The sequence below is a fragment of the Polypterus senegalus genome, chromosome 15, assembly GCF_016835505.1.
Source record: "Polypterus senegalus isolate Bchr_013 chromosome 15, ASM1683550v1, whole genome shotgun sequence".
In the NCBI taxonomy this organism is placed as follows: domain Eukaryota; kingdom Metazoa; phylum Chordata; class Cladistia; order Polypteriformes; family Polypteridae; genus Polypterus; species Polypterus senegalus.
This window is the reverse complement of record NC_053168.1, coordinates 34540534-34557946: the sequence shown is the minus strand read 5'-3', so window position 1 is coordinate 34557946 and position 17413 is coordinate 34540534. Positions and strand designations below refer to the sequence as shown.

General features: G+C 37.9%; 1 protein-coding gene across 1 annotated transcript in view; it reads left to right on the top strand.

Moving 5' to 3' along the window:
* The window catches only part of tg (thyroglobulin), a 337489-nt gene that overhangs the window by 29670 nt on the left and 290406 nt on the right, over positions 1 to 17413 (top strand). Inside the window, exons 8-15 of the mRNA XM_039737577.1 lie at positions 1257 to 2318; positions 2634 to 3230; positions 4116 to 4358; positions 7320 to 7436; positions 9246 to 9323; positions 11394 to 11506; positions 13164 to 13284; positions 16537 to 16737. Of these exons, the coding sequence (XP_039593511.1) occupies positions 1257 to 2318; positions 2634 to 3230; positions 4116 to 4358; positions 7320 to 7436; positions 9246 to 9323; positions 11394 to 11506; positions 13164 to 13284; positions 16537 to 16737 (2532 nt within the window). The remainder of the gene's footprint in view (positions 1 to 1256; positions 2319 to 2633; positions 3231 to 4115; positions 4359 to 7319; positions 7437 to 9245; positions 9324 to 11393; positions 11507 to 13163; positions 13285 to 16536; positions 16738 to 17413) is intronic.

The window sequence follows — 17413 nt, the reverse complement described above, 5'->3', positions numbered from 1 at the left end:
CATCATGATGCTTTGAGTAGGTGGTGGTGGCGTAGGCCACCGGAAAAAAAAAACGAAGAGAGAGTAGGGGTCAGTGCGGATTTTAGAGCCACCGTGAATAGTTATTATGATGAACTGAACATACAGAGTATCAGGATTAAGTTAAAGTGAAGTTATAAAAAGGCCAATTGTGGCAATATGATATTTCAGTTATTTTATTTTTATTACACTGGAACAAAAATATAAAATCCTTTTTTTGCTTTGCCACTTTGGGGTGGTGAGTGTTGTTTGATGAGGGAAAAATTACTTAAAATGATTTTGGTATAAGGCTGCAACATAACAAAATGAGTAAAATGTGAAGGAGTCAGCGTACTTTCTGAATCCACTGTTATTTTCCCCTCACTTCTTTGACATTTTCAGCAATCAAATGTTCTTCTACTTTGTATTATATTGTAGAGAGACAGTTTTATTGTAAATGAAAACATGTAAGTGATTATTTTTAAAATGTTCATATATCCTTCTTTTGTAAATGAGGGGTTACAAAAAGGTTTACTTACCTCGGAAGGAACATTCATGTCCTGTTGACCCTTCCTGTGAAGTCAGTAGTTTGATTGGGAAAGCGTGGGGTGGGGGCTTTGGCGGGTCATGAGTTCAGTGGAAAGGAGCCTGCAAAATTTCGCAGAATAACGAAAGACCAAGTCTTTAGAGTCTTGGTGCTTCCTGGTTTGCTATATGGTTATGAGACATCCAGTGAGCTGAGACAAAGACTGGACTCCTTTGGTACTGTGTCTCTTTGGAGAATACTTGGGTACCGCTGGTTTGACTTTCGTGTCAATCGAGTGGTTTCTCATGGAGTCCTGAATGAGGCACATTACCTACATTGTGAGGGAGTGCCAGTTATGGCACAACGGCTATGTAGCGCATTTCCCCGAGGGTGATCCAGTTTGCAGGATCCTCTTTGTTGAGGACCTGAGCAACTGGACCAGGTCAAGGGGATTCCCACATAACGCCTGGCTGCAGCAGATAGAGGGTAATTTGCAGACCCTACCCAGTTGCCAACTAGGATCCTAAGCTGTTACATCATGTAGTGGGTGCGGCAGCATGCTGTAGTAGTGCATGCTCCCCCGAACTGACCTGACCTGTAAATGCTAATTTCAAATCAGTGCCTCTTGATAAAGCAGTCCCGCAATGTAGGAGATATCACTCCATAGCAAAGGTGCTACACAGGTTCACTGTGATGTGCTCTGTATGATTTGTGATTTTATAATAACCATAAACCTTTTGCTCTTTAGGGAATACTGATTGCCTGACAGAGAGAAGACAGGCACTTTCCCAAATGTTTTTTGGACCAGTTGGTTTCTTCAGCCAAGACAACATATTGTCCACCCCTGATGTGACACAGGAAAACCCATTCAAGCTCTACAGTTTTTGCAACCCTGAGTTAAGAGAGCTTGTTCTGAAATCAGGACTCTTGGATGCTCTTTCTGAATTTAACAAACCCACTATGAAACATGTGTTTTCTGAGGTCATTCAAGGTCTATTCCCATCTACAAAACTGGCTCTCAAAGCCCTAAAACTGACCACCAATCCAAAGAGACTTCAAGAGAATCTTTTTGGGGGGAGATTTTTGAAAAATATTGGCCAGTTCAACTTCAGTGGGGCAGTAGGTTCCAGGGGAACATTCAACTTTGACATTATTTTTAAACAGGTTGGCATGACAGCAGACGGCACAACCTTTGATCAGTTGGCCAAACTCATCTCCTCAGATGTCAAGCCAAACAGTTTACATCTTGACCGGCAAGTCAGAGATGAGTTCGGAAAGGATGTAAACTTGCTGACAAATCAGAACTTAATTAATATTATTGGGTCTGTTTTGGAGAATGAGCAGTTTTTTATAACTTTACGCCAACTCCTGTTTTCCTTCAAGGCAGGAGAGGAGGACCAATTAGATATTTTTTTCCAGCTGCTTTTCCAGAATTTTGACACCAATGCATGTGATAAAAAGGAACCTCTCTTTGTTCCTCGTTGTAGTCAGGATGGACTTTACGAGCAGATTCAGTGCATGGGAATGGAATGTTGGTGTGTAGATTCACAAGGAAAGGAGATTCCTATGTCTCGTACACGGGGGAAGAAGCCTCACTGCCCATCCACATGTGAGAAGGAACGTGAAAAGGCCAAGTTGTCTCTGGCTAGCCAAGCAGCAGGCTCTGATATATTCATTCCAAAATGTGAAGCTGATGGAACCTTTAAATCCTTTCAGTGCTTTGGGAAGAACTGCTTCTGTGTCGACAGAGAAGGAATGAGATTGACTAGAGCAACATCGAGAAAATCATCAAAGTGTAAGTATACTGGCTGATCATTCATAAGGCTTAGTATTGGCTTGTATAGTTTTTCCTATACAGGCAAATCTTGGATTACTGCAATTCTGCAAAAATGAATAAACATATAAAGCACCCATATAATAAAATGTTAACAGAACCCTAATGATAAAAGCAACCAGGATAGTCTTTGGCTCCTTAATTCCCTGTTTTGGTGTACGCAATTTGAAAGCTGGAATAAATAAAGAACGACCTTTGTATAAAATTGTATACTTTATCTAAAAAATACTGAAGAAATTCAAAATTAATTTAATCTCAATGTCTTGTTCTTCTTAGGTCCTTCAGCCTGCCAGAGAGAAGCTGCTCAGCACTTTTTAAGAAATGCAAAACTTTTATTATCGAAGCCCTCTTCCTTGTCCCAAATCTCTGATATCTACATCCCACAGTGTAATGCTGATGGAAGCTGGCGAGATGTGCAATGTAATGGGCCTCCTGAACAATCTTTTGAGTTCTACAACAAGTGGGTTAGGGAAAATAATGGAAACAAAGAGCTTCCGGTAATGGATGTCATTGAGACAATTAGGAAATATCTGATGGTGCCAGACATTTTTACCAGCTTTAAAGCTTTTGTCAGAGAACTGTACACCACCAGCACATACAAAGTTTTCTCCGTTTTTTCTGACTATGCAACCTTTAATAATGTGCCATCTGATTTCTTTAATGGTACCAATGATTCCCTTTCAAACAACTCTGTGTTCCTGAATCCCTATTCTTTCTGGAGTCTGTTGACTGGGAATTTCACATCCTATCCTGGGGACTACTCTGATTTTAGTGTGCCTTTGAGCCACTTTCCACTCCGCCAGTGTTGGTGTGTTAGTAAAAATGGGAAAATGAAACCCGGAACAAAAACTCCAGCTGACAGGATTCCAAAATGTAAGTACATATCAAGAGAATTAATAATAAAAGTATGAAGCCTTACCCCAAACACTAGGCATATTGGAGTTACCAAGAAATACCAGACAATACTGAAACGAGTAACTTTGTAACTAATAGTTAAAACTCTCATCTCACACTCGATGAATAATCCATTACGTGTTCAGTGCTAACCTTTCTTGATTGTCTAGGATCATGTTCTGCTAGAGGTGGATCACTAGCAATTTAGAAAGAGCAGGACTAGAGGAAGAGACATAATGAAAACAAGACTAAGGCCATAATTAAATGGATCAAATTAGGATCAAATAAGTAACAAGAATCTTTTTTAACATTTCAAAGCAAAAGAATCATTAGGGTGAAAAACTTTTAAATAGGAAATTGATGAAAAAATAGGTTGCATTTATCTGTAATCTTGGATGAGGAAAAGAACATTATCAGTGATCTTTTAAGCTGTTGTGTCAGTGATGTCAGACCTGTGACCTCTGAAAACATGCCCCATAGTAACAGGTGCAGCATCCTAACAACAGCACCCACAAATTGTGGTGCTCCTAATCAATAATAATAATCGTAATAACTTTAATTACTTATTAAACTCAAAAACTAATGTCATATTTGAAAAGTTATCTTTTAATTGTATTGTTCCTCTTTTATATTCACCTATCATTTCCTTACTGAGAAGAGTTAACTTTCTGTAGATTTAGGCCTTTGTGGAATAAGTAAAGCATGAGTTTTACAGATTTAAAATAGATATATAGTTGGCATATAATGTTGTTGAGATCACATAGGGATGTCAGTGATGTGATCCATCCTACTTTCAATTTGTTTGACTGCTTAATTTTCATTACCTTCGATCTTAACTAATACTGCCATATTTTTCTTTTTCAGGTCCTGGACCATGTTCTGAAGCTAGCCAGCAGGTGGCAGTGTTTCTCCAGCAAGCAGAAGAGATCATGCGTGTGTCCAGCACATCTAATGTGCCATTTAGCTATGGGTTTCTATTGGCCAGTGGGCTTCAGTTCACTTCAGATGAAATTATAGATCGTGTTGGCACCCTCACATCAGGAATAAGCCTCTCTGAGTGGCTACTCAGTGACAGGGACTATGCTTTTCAACTTGCTGCATACACAAGTATGTCATCATTTTTCAACTTGTTACTAATCATAGCAATGCTTTCAGTTGGTTTTTTTTTTTGGCATTTTGTCTTAGCCTCTGAGCAGTTTCAATTACTTTTGATTGATGTTATGTATTGCAAGTTCCACGATTCACAATTCCAGAGATCGCAGTCCAAGTTAACACCGTTTGCATTTCCTCATACTTTCATTTGTATACATGTTGAATTAACTGGCAAGTCTAAATTGGACTAATAAGCAAGTCATATTTTTAATGTCATCCATGTGCATTTAAATTGTTAAATACATTTATCAGCATACAATTTCTAATACCAAAACACCCAATACAGTTAGCAGGAATAAATGCTAAGTTTGAAGTTCAACTATTGTAAAAAAAAATGAAGATCCATCCTGGATGTTTCATACCTTCCATCAGATGCTGTTGGACGGGCTCTTTCCTACTTCCATGATTGTGGTATGTGTAAGAAATCTCTTCCTTACCTTCCAGCTGGGACACCAGAACTATGATGATATCTGTACAATTTTTGAATGAACTGGAAGAAGTTCACATTAAATAGCTTTCACTTTCTCTGTTTGGGGTTTACATGTGGTGATAGACTATTTTTCAACAAAAAAAATAAACACAATTACTGCAATAAAGCTTATATGATTTATTCATAACATAAGGATAATAGAAGATGGATACATGCAAGTCCTAGATGTGAAAGAAGGGTTAAAATCAAAGTAACCAATGTGGACTTTAGCATTAACGTTTCCGGTGTAGTGTGTTCATCTCATTGCTATGTCTCATTTACATACCACTTGGTACAGGATTCGTAAAAGCAGTGCTAATGTTTGCGATGCACCATTCATTGGAAGTCAGAGACATAGCAATCTGAAAGACACACAGACATAAATACAGACACTTATCAATTTATTAAGGTGAATATATTCAGACAAAGGACAATAGCAAACAACATAAATCTGTATTAGCTCAGTTGATCTTTTTTTCTTTCCTAGAGAAGAAAGTTTAACATTCCATTTCTCACTTGTGAGACTTGCACGGACACCACCAGTCGGAAACCACATCTTTATAAAGTTCACACGTTTATTTATCATAATAAACACAGTCCCAGAACACCACACAATGCACACAGCAAAAATCACCCCAATTCAGTCCGTCCTTACTCAGTCCTTGGCCGCCAATCTCCTCCCGGGAGTTTCGTCCTGCTCCCTCTCCCAACTCTAGCTCCTCGACTGTAAGGAGGCGGTCCCTTTTATTCCCACCTGGATGTGCTCCAGGTGGCTGATGACGTCCATCCGGCAGCACTTCCTGGTGTGGTGGAAGTGCTGCCCTTTGCACCGGAAGCACTCCGGGCATCCCTGGCAGGTTCCTGTGCCATCTTGCCAAGTGTGGCGGAAGTAACTATTTTCGAGTCCTACGAGGCTTGAGGCATCCCCTGGTGGTGGCCACGGGTCCCAACAGGCCAGAAGCTTTTTGTTCCTCTCTCGTGGTCCTCTCCTGCTCCAGGGCGGTTGCCCCCTCATGGTCCGGAAGCTATTCCTGCCACCTTTTAGGCATCCCAACCAAGTAATGACCCCGGCAATCTGCCACACACTTTATTTTGATCCTTTTCTCTTCTATAGAAAATGACATTCAAATTATGAATTCTGATCTTTCGATCAGTGTTGTCAAGAAGTATAAATTCTTTAGCTAGTTATTAAGTTACTAGTGTCTTCACCATGGTGGTGACATTGATTTGCTCACACCTTGTCTGGGGTTTACCATCCCACACAAAGCTCCTCTGTGTGTGTGTGTGTGTGTGTGTGTGAAAGAGAGAGGTGCTGTTCTGAACTTTTCTACTGAATTTAGAAGGAGTAACTAACAACTGAAACTTAAACTTTTCAATAGTTGTTACTTTTCAGTTACGGTAATACAAACAACAAGAATACATTAGCTCTTTTTATTCCAGCTTTTAAGTTACAAACAATAGTCCTCAGCAACAAAGTATGTTCTTATGGTTTGGCTCCTGCTGCCCCCAGTTTGGTGATGATGCTTTATTATGATCCTTCTACGTGGAAGGATATTCAGCGTGTGTTGCATTTCTTTGTTAATAAGTTCTTCTTCTTGGCTTTAGTTGGACATTTTATTTGCAGGAGGTGCTGCAATTTTCTCCAAGGTTTCCTACTCAGTTGTTCTCATTTGCTAGCAAAAAAATTACATCTGTTGGGTAGTCGCTAGTCTGTTGACTCCTGCCTTTTGCAAGATGAATGCATGTCTTTACGTATGGTCTCTCTTGCCTATGCACCCAGCTTTACTTTAGAAAGGTCTGTACTTGTGGCAACTTCGTCCAACTCTGTTACGGACAGTCTTCCACACTTCCAGTCCGCCATTAGGTTGCTGTTTGGAGTAAAAGGAGTCGCTCCACACTAGGCAACATGCTGTGTGTGAAGTAGAGATATGACCAGGCTGAGAGCATTGAGTGTATAGAGAGTAATGGGTTTTAAAAAAAAAAGGAGGTTTTTTTGCCATTGGTTTCTTTTGTGCACATAAGCCCAAACTTTTGGTTGATACTTGGTGCAAAGGTTACTCCATTGAAGTTGTCATTAATTCAGTTAAGGCATTTTTTTCACTGGCAAAGTGTTTAAATGGTACACCACAGAGACCATCTCTAGATAGTGTTTGCCTGTGATTGATGGGTCTTATCAGAAGAGACCCAGAAATTGAATTTCAAACAGAGGACCTTTGAAGAAAACTGACATGTGAGCTGGAGCAAAACGTCAATGAAAGAGAGTCTGCCAGCTGCTTCTTAAGCAAGGGACCTATGCACCAATGCAAAGCAGCTGTTCCTGGTGGCCAGATTCTTGAAAGATTTTAGAAGAACAGCCAAGATGAGGTGTCAAAGATGATAAATGTTTAATGTGTATTAATTATTTATTAAGCACAACTTAGGAATTGCTGTCCTGGTTTGCCTTTCAGCTTTTACTTTCTACAGAAAGATGTCTTATCAAAATGATGCCCTAACATACCAGCCCTACATGCCCCAGTGTGATGGCCTTGGCTACTGGGAGCCGATGCAGTGTCACGAGAGCACAGGTACAGTGTATACATTATAATATGTTTCAGTAACTTAGTGTTTGTCATATACCCATCCAACATTTTGCAAATTACAGTGGTGAGTTTTCCATTATCCCTGTCATATTCATTTATATATTGATGACTATCATTAATAAAACTTGAAAACATTGACAGTTGTGCAAAAGATCCCTAAGACTATATTCAATGGTCTCTAGATGCCTCCTGCCCAGCTAGTGTCCATGTTAGTATATCAACAAAACAGTTATAGAACAGTGGTCAGTAAGTGTGGTCTACTGACCAATGTTGGTCCATAGGCTGGCCTAGTTCTTTCTTAGAAGAACTACCTTGCTGATAATGCCACATGGAATGGCTCCAAAACTTCAACAACAGAACATTCTGTCTAACCTTCTTGTAGATGGTAACATCTGTTACCTCAGCAATACTTATTCCCACTCCATTCTTATCCTTGTAGCAATTGTTCCCACTTTAGCAACATTTCTCCCTCTCTTGTCCAAACTAACTCCATCACTATGAGTAAACCTTTGTTAAATCCACCTTGACATCCACCTGATGAGATAACTCTTAGTAACAATAACCCCTTAATTCCATGTGGACACTGAGACATGCTGTTTCTGATGTGTAATTTTTCTTAGTCTAGCTACCATAACACCATGTTCAAGGGTTCATAATCAACTGTTGGCTACAATCTTGAACTTTGAAATGTAAATCCAGCAACTTTAGGTTTCATTGTTAGTCTTGTAATGCAGACAGTCGGGGTTGAACAAATGGTAGGCAAGATATTGAAATATAGACAGTGTATGCCACCCAGACTTGAGAGAAGACATCAGGTGGAGATGTGTGGGTAAAACTCATATAAAGGAGCCAGCATGGTAGCTCCTAGAGTTGCAGTACAAGAATTTCCTTGCAACAGAGTTCTGTTAATGATGTTTATTTTTTTGTCATCCATCTTAGGGCATATTACAAGGACATAACAGTGGGGCTAGTCAAGGCACTAAAATTAAGGAGGCATTTTCCAATACACAGTCCTGTTCAGACCTACTAAAAAACTCACTAACTGAGTTTGTGCGCCAATTCTTCTTCTTTGGATCTTGGGTTTTTATAGTAGAAAAAAAAGAAAGTGATAAGTGTAATACAGAATTTTCAAAAATGAGTGGCTGTTGTTGCCCATAGTTGGTTCACTGTGTGTTTGACTTTGACAAAGTGGTCCTCTGTCTAAAACACTTTGAGAATCGCTTTTAGGGGGAATAACTGAATCTAAATGATGTTCTCTAGAGGGTAAAGTGTACAATTGCTGGTTATGGGCTCAAATAATCACTTTTTGGTGGAAACCCAGTTCTGCCTACCACTAAAATAATGATAACCTCATTGTCAGGCTTGACAATAAGATTACCCTTATTTGGGCCCAAAAAAATCACAACTGAGGGAACTAAGATTTTAAAGTTACCTCTATATATTTTGAAGAGGAACTTAAAGCCCTATGTTGATGAATATTATTTTGGCTTTGAATTGTTTCTACATGACACCACAATTTTCTAAAGGCAACAAAAAAATCATAGTAGTCCCTAAAGGGCACAGCTTCTGCATTTGGATAAAAATGAGGGAGAATCTGCGCACATATTGTAATCTATAATATAAATAGGAAGTAAATGCACGATAGTCAATTATAATTCTTTGTAACTGAATTATTAGTTCAAATATCTATTTACCATAATCTAAAAGTAGAATGATTTCTTGCTTTGAGTGATAATAGGACATTACTATCATCATCATCATTATTATTATTTGCTTAATGTATTTTTTATTCAGGTCACTGTTGGTGTGTTGATGAAGAAGGAAGTTACATCCCGGGTACACTGGTGAACCACCCTGTGAATGTGACATATTGTAAGTGAAACAACTTATTTAGACTAGTAGTAACTGCCAGTTTGTTCTTGATTTTATTTTCTAGCTGCTCTGTCTGTTAATCTATTATCACAGAACCCAGCAGATTATTTTATATCAACTAGCAAGATTTGTTTTAGGAAAGAATTCATCATGTTAGGTGCAGGAGAAATTACATTTTCATTAGCTCCAAAATTATATCTTACCTGAAGAAGGGGCCTGAGTTGCCTCAAAAAGGGCTTACATATTGTAATCTTTTTAGTTAGCCAATAAAATGTGTCATTTTGCTTGAATTCTCATTACATTCATAACGGTTAACACGGTACAACACCCTAGTACTATCAGCTCCATGGTCAATTCAAAGCCTTTACCTAAAATGGATTTCTTTACTGATACCACCCAGTGAGCATCTTTACCACATGCCCAAACCACCTCAACTATCTCCTCTCAATTTAGAGGAGTGGTGACTCTACTCTGAGGTTCTCCTAAATCATTGAATTCTCATATTATAATGGAGTGTCAGCCCAGGAAGCCCGCCGAAGAAACCTAATTTTTGCTGTTTGTACTTCTGATCACATTCTTTCTGTCATTGCCCACAGCTTATGACCATAGATGAGGACAGGTACATAGATGGATGGGCAAACCAAGAATTTTATCTTTAGACTCAACTTGTGTTTTACTACCATGGATTGGTCAATGCCTGCAGACCAGCCACCACTGCTCCAATCCGTTTGTTAATCTCAGATTCCCGTTTGTTAAACTCGTGAACAAAATCCCAAGATACTTAAACTCCTCCATTAAGAGCATTTGTCCTCCCTCTCACCTGGAGATAGCAATCCACTCTATTCCAAGAGAGAACCATAACCTCAGTCTTGGAGGTGCTGATCCTCATCCCTGCCTACTTCGGAGCTCCATGGACCTAGAGTTCATTACTAACTCATTACTAAATCTGTACAGACGTTGCATGTCCTCCTCATAGCTGTGTGAATTTTCTCCAACTTTAATTCCTCCCTGTATTAAAAAATCTTGAACATTAGTCTGATTGGTAAAGCTACACTGGGTCAGTTTTCAGCAGATGAGTAGGTCCAATAATGAGCTGGTGTCTTACCAAAGATTAGTTCTGAATTTGTGGTTGGTCCACTTTTCATTCTTCAGCCCTCTACTGGATGATGTAAAATGACATATTCTTAAACCCACTCATTTCAGATACGTAGGTGCAATGTCTCATGGCAGGGAACAGCACTAGATAGTAAACCTATCTATAATGGGGCCCATATGTGCCAGAGGGACAGTTATACCACATTTTCTGGGGCTGTGGGAAGAGAACTGACATTGATACATAAATGTACAAAATGCACACAAATAACCGAGTGTGGAGTTCAAACCTAGGATTCTGAATCCAAGGGCAGCAGCACTAGCCATTTTGCCATCCTAATGGATAACATGAGTTTAGAAAATGTTTTTTATGCAGATGAGTATCAGCAAGAGTGAAAGGGAAGGTCTACAGGATGGTAGTGAGACCAGCTATGTTATATGGGTTGAAGATGGTGGCACTTACCAGAAAACAGGGGACAGAGCTGGAGGTGACAGAGTTAAAGATGCTAAGATTTGCAATGGGTGTGACAAGGATGGACAGGATTAAAAATGAGTACAGTAGAGGGTCAGCTCAAGTTTGACGATTGGGAGACAAAGTCAGAGAGGCAAGATTGAGTTGGTTTGGACATGTGCAGAGGAGAGATGCTGGGTATATTGGGAAAAGGGTGATACAGATAGAGCTGCCAGGCAAGAGGAAAAGAGGAAGGCTTAACAGAAGGTTTATGGATGTGGTGAGAGAGGACATGCAGGTGGTGGGTGTAACAGAGCAAGATGCAGAAGAAAGGAAGGTATGGAAGTAAATGATCCGCTGTGGCAACCCCTAATGGGAGCAGCCAAAAGAAGTAGAAGAAAATGTTTTTATGTAACCATTCAATTGTCACACCAGCTTAATCTAGTTATGTCCCTCTGATTACATTTCATAATGCTGAGGAATGGGACAAATGTTAGAATTCATGATGTCTTTGTGGTTTCCTTCAGGTGGAAGTCCCTGTGTCAGGGCACAAATGAGGAAACTTCTTTCAGGCTGGAGTCTGTCCACCTCAAGAAGCAGCACTGCAGAAGTAGTGCTACTGTCTCCGTCATGCCAAGAGGTTTGCAGAACACTTTATATGTTGAGAGACACTTTTGATTTAGTTGTGTGTTTACTTCCTGGTTTAGTAAGAAGAACTAAGCAGAAATGGGGTACCCCTTGAAAGCAATGGTGCCTCTCAAAGAGGGACTGGGCTTTGTTTGTTCTGGGTTTCCTTTTAAGCACACCCTTTTTGACATTTTTGTACATTTCAATTTGTAATAAATATTCATTATTTTTAAAGACCTAGTTTTTTTTTTTTTTAAACTGTTTTCTCTTTGTATTATAACACAACATTGGTTGGAAAAACGAGAATGTGCACAATCCACATGTGCATTTGACCAGGCAAGGATTCAAACTCGGGATTTATGGTCCGGGAGTAACAGCATTAACCCCTGCATCATATCGTAGCATACAGTTTTCCATTTAATCTGTTGGGCTCAACACAGCTTTGTCTACCACCCTACTGTGTGTATGGGCTGTGATAATCAATAAAACTAAGAAATGGAGCCCTGCTTGGCATAAAAAGTTCCAAATATCTTTAAAGACCCAAGAAATTAACCAAAACTGCACATAAATGCCTCACAAGAGAAATTAACTGTATAATCTCTCACCTGAGTGACACCAATGGTGACATCAGGATGGCCCTACCTCTTGGAGTTTCATCCACAAAGTATAAGGAACGTAGGGTAACAACACAAAATACTTCGAAGCTAAGTAGTAAATAAACAGTCTCCCATCCAAGTAGTAACCTCAGCTTTGCATTCATTGAAGGTTTGTTTTCTGGGTTCTCCCATGGTTTCAAAGTAAAGACACCATTCAGGAACATGGCCAAATTTTTATGATGATTTGGTCACGAATATTCAAAAAGAGTGTTTTTTTTTTTTTTTAAACCCAACATAGTTACTAGTGGGATGTTTTGCAGAGTGGCTAAAAGCTCATGCAGCAGCACATATTTTTAAATTAATCTGAGATTTACCAAGAAACTTGGGGTGGTACCTGGTATACATATGGTTTAATAAATCTTTTTTTTGTTGTTTTTTGCATGTATGCTGTTTTTTCCTTTATGCGTAAGCAAAATTTTAGTATGGAATCTAAGCAAGGTTTTATACATGAAGTTCTTACTCTCCACCACACTACTTGGTAAATTATTTCATGTATTAATAGTTTTAAATTAAGAAAACTTTCTTTAACTTTCCATGTTAAATCAGCCCTTAAGAATTTTCCAACCACATCCCCATGTTCTTGTTAAAATGTGCTCAGTTCGTATTTGTTTATCCTTCTTCTGTCTTTACTAAATATGAAATATTGCCCTGCTGCAAAGCTCAGATTGTTATAGCTGCCTGGAAAGATTTGTTGGTTTTGGGCCCAGTTATCAAGTCTTATTTCTGAATAGGAATTTGTTTATTGCAAAGATAGGTATATATGCATGCTAAACACAAGTATATTAAAAGCAAGTAGGTTTCACAAATCACAGTGTCACATTGATCAGTATGCTTTTTTCAAATGCAGTTACAGGTTAATGGCCATCATGCTTGAAGACCAGCACCTATTCCCCAAAATTCCTGGGTGTTTCTTTACATGGGGGAAGCACTGGGTCAGAATTCGTACATCTTAGACCTTCAAGAAGTCACAATGTTGAACTAATTTTTGACTTGATGTTTCCGCCCACCTTTCAGAGTGGAGCTTTTTCAGTGTTGCAGGAGCAAAATGAAGAAGGCGGTGCTGGTTGGTGTGTGCATCCAGTAACTGGGACAGCTCTTCAACCAGCCTATCAAGACATACATGGAAATCTGCAGTGTAAGTTGATTTTACTTTCTTTGTTTCTTTTTTCACATTACCAGCATTTTATATTTAGATATTTATTAACTTGAAGAGGTTATATAGTTGTATACATAGTATAGGAATTGTGAAAATATTCGACCTTGAGATTTTGATGAATCTTGATGTTTTAGACCTCCCTGACTCTGAAAATGCCATTTTTGAAATTATGTCTGTCTGTGTATAAACACAATAACTCCAAAATGCTTTGGCCTTGGTCAATGAGATTTTATACACCTGCTTTATATCAAAAATAAAGAATCCTATCAACTTTTGGTTCACTTCCAGCAAGTGGAATTAGTACTTTAACCGAATACTTTGCAAATTTTCAAGTAAACTATGGTTATAATTACAGAGAGATGATTCAGATTTTGTAATATCTAATAATAATAAAAAGCAAACACATATGAAATTTGTGAAAAATTACTCAACTGGAAATAGTATTTTATTTACACAACCATCTAAATTTTTGGTTTCATGAAAATATAAATGTGTACACGATATTCTAAACTGTATTCAATATAACGCATATTCTTTCAATAACTATTATTAATTTCATTTTAACATACATATCAGTTTAGCAATACCGTGTAAGCATTGAACATGCCATGTAAATATAAAGATGTAATGGTAACATCGTGTTCCTGGTAATACATTTAATTTTATGATATTTTTTTTTATGATATTTTTTTTATTTCTGCCATCATTATCATAATTGAATGTAGCTAAATGCAGTTTGACCTATAACAATTTATTGCAGCAAATATCATATTATACTAACATTTTTTCTATGTTTTTATGTGATTATAACTCTTTTTTACTTTGCACGTAATCTAGGTAGTGCATATGTAATCATAAAAAAATTCCACCAACATTTTCAACCTCCCTAAGTGTGAAAATATTTTAATATAAAGTTTGATTATAAATAGAGATAAATGATTGTGTATTGATATTATCAATTGCTTATATTTGAGAAATATTGCACATGCAATAGAAGTGGTTCTGATTATCTTTTCCTCTATCTCAGTATACAAGAAATAGAGAGGAGCACATTTTCATTCTTTGATTTTCATTTAAATTTAATTTAGTTACCTGATTTTCACATCACATGCCAGGCACCTATGGAGGAATATTTCGGACAAAATTAAATAAATAAATAAATAAATGCGTAAATAAATAAAAGTTCTGTGAAATGTGAGCATAAATAAATAAATGTGTCATGAAATGACAGCCTTAATAAATAAATATGTCATGAAATGAGAGCATAAATAAATAAATGTGCCACGAAATATGTTTTTCGTTGCTTATTTATTTATTTCATTTTGTCTGTAACATTCCTGCAAACCGTCATGAAATACGGCTTGAAATAAAACTGTCAGTTAGACTCATCAAAGTTGAGAGGGTGGGCTCTAACACGCCCTCTAGTTACTGATTGGTGAATCGATAGCACAAGAATTAATTAGAAAAATGCTTACTACTGCCGATTAAATGGATTCTGCGAAGATATTACGTATTTCAGAGAGAGAATTGAAGATTTATCGGAAGAAATTACAATGTTGGCGGCCCTTTTAGAACTGAGTATTTGACCCTTGTTTTACGAGTATAGAGTCAGTTGCATATTCGCAGCTACTTTTTCAAACAACTCTACAGCTCTGATCAGTGGTAAAGTTGTTCAGTTCAAAATATTAGGTGGAGCTGCTTTGGGCATTCCATGTCAAAGTACCTAAACTAATACAGCCGTTGCAGCTTACCGTATATCAAACTGGCTCATTCGTCTTGTGATCGTCTTCTCTGATACATCATACAGATCTGCCAATCTGTTGTACTTTTAAACCGCATAACAGAAGGTGTTCTATTGACTCAGCTGGAATGTCAAAGGATGGACGTCCAGAGCAGGGTACTGCATCACCTGAACTGGAGTGTAGTAGAGTCCGTTCCACCTGTTCTTCGATAATTTCAAAAACAGTTTAATCTATATCGGAGTCTAAAAGGGCCGCCAACATTGTAATTTCTTCCGATAAATCTTCAATTCTCTCTCTGAAATACGTAATATCTTCGGCAGAATCCATTTCATCGGCAGTAGTAAGCATTTTTCTAATTAATTCTTGTGCTATCGATTCACCAATCAGTAACTAGAGGGCGTGTTAGAGCCCACCCTCTTAACTTTGATGAGTGAAAGTGACAGTTTTATTTCAAGTCGTATTTCATGACGGTTTGCAGGAATGTTACGGACAAAATGAAATAAATAAATAAGCAACGAAAAACATATTTCGTGACACATTTATTTATTTATGCTCTCATTTCATGACATATTTATTTATTAAGGCTGTCATTTCATGACACATTTATTTATTTATGCTCACATTTCACAGTACTTTTATTTATTTACGCATTTATTTATTTATTTCATTTTGTCCGAAATATTCCTCCATAGGCACCGATTATGAAGTTGTGCGTTCTTTGTACTAGCTACAAAATGAAGAACAAAGACCCATAGTGAACATGTTATTATCTATATCCACACAGTGTACTGAAGAAATTTAAAAAAACTAATAAGGTTTTATAAATCACTAGTGAGGCCTCACCTGGTGCACTGTGTACAGGTTTGGTCTACATATTAAGAACAGACATAGCAGCACTAGAGAAAGTCCAGAGAAGAATGACCAAGCTGAGAACGGGAGTAAGAGGGCAAGAGCATCAAGGGGAGATTGGTGGACCTTTTCATTTTCTTTTAACCAAATGCAAATTGATAGGTGACATGAAACATTCAGAATTATGAAGGGAATTAGTAAAGTGGATCCCTACTGTTACTTTAAAATGAATTTTTCAACAAGAAGACACAGTCAGAAACTTGTTCTGGGTAAATTTCACACAAATGTTAGGAATTTTTTGTTTATATAAAATCTCAACTTGATTTTATTTTGGAAAATTGTGGTAAATAGGATCAGTGGGCTGTTCTTGATAAAATTGCTCTAATGTTGTAATGTTCTTAACCCACAGACGTTCATGCTGCAGATCACCATGTCCAATCCATGACACAATGAACTGCCACATGTGTTAAGGCATGTGACACTGATATCATGGCACTGTCATATTTGCTTTTCTTTTTTGTTTTGCTACACAAAGGTGTATTTACCTGCATTACAAAATTAACTCAGGATAAATGTCTCTTCCTTGATGTCTTCATTTTACTTGTGACATCCCAATAAACTCTTTCTTCTGACCATATAGGTCCTAGTTGGTGTAGTTTATTAAAGAAGCAATCACTTAGCATGGAGGTGGGGACAGGCTTCATTCCCGAGTGTCAGGACAGTGATGGCAGCTTCTCTACAGTCCAGTGTGAAAAAGACAGGCAAACCTGCTGGTGCGTCTTTCAGAATGGGGAGGAGGTGCCAGACACAAGGACTCAAGGACGCGAACCTTCTTGCAAGAGTACGTTATGGAAGAGTTTGAAGTTTTATCTCTATGGATGGTCCTAAATTCAGTTCATTTTTGTTGTGTACAACCTATGGTGTCTGTTGTTTATGTGAAAATGAAGGCAACAAATAACTGATTTCTTACATATAAAGTACAATAAGTTATGTATATTTTGTCCAAAGTGACTTACAAATACATGAGCACAAGCCCAAGGGAACCATTCAAATACTAATGTTTGCTAATGTTTTGATTTGTTTCAAAATCCTAGTTCATGAGCTCAGCTGGGACTAAATGGGGCAAACCTCCAGGCACAGTATATGGCACAGACAACATTAAGTAGTTACTACTAGAGCAATGGGTATTGTACACTTTAGTGGTGCTTTCTTGCAGTGTCAACATCAATATAAATAAAATGAAACTTTAAAGAGTAGAAAATGTTGAGAATAATACAGAATTGCAGGTGAATGTCTCCAGATTCTGTCACTGACACAATTATGGAGAAAAAAGTAGAAACAATGCCATAGGTGACTTCAGTCAGGGAATCAAGTGTCTGTTAGGCATGATCCATTCATGAACACTACAAGCTGGGCCTGCTCTATCCAAATATTAATGGCTTTAAATAAAAAACCTGTGGCACAATCTGACCAGCTCTGACCTCATCTTCTTGCCACCTACTATTGTGAGCAACAAC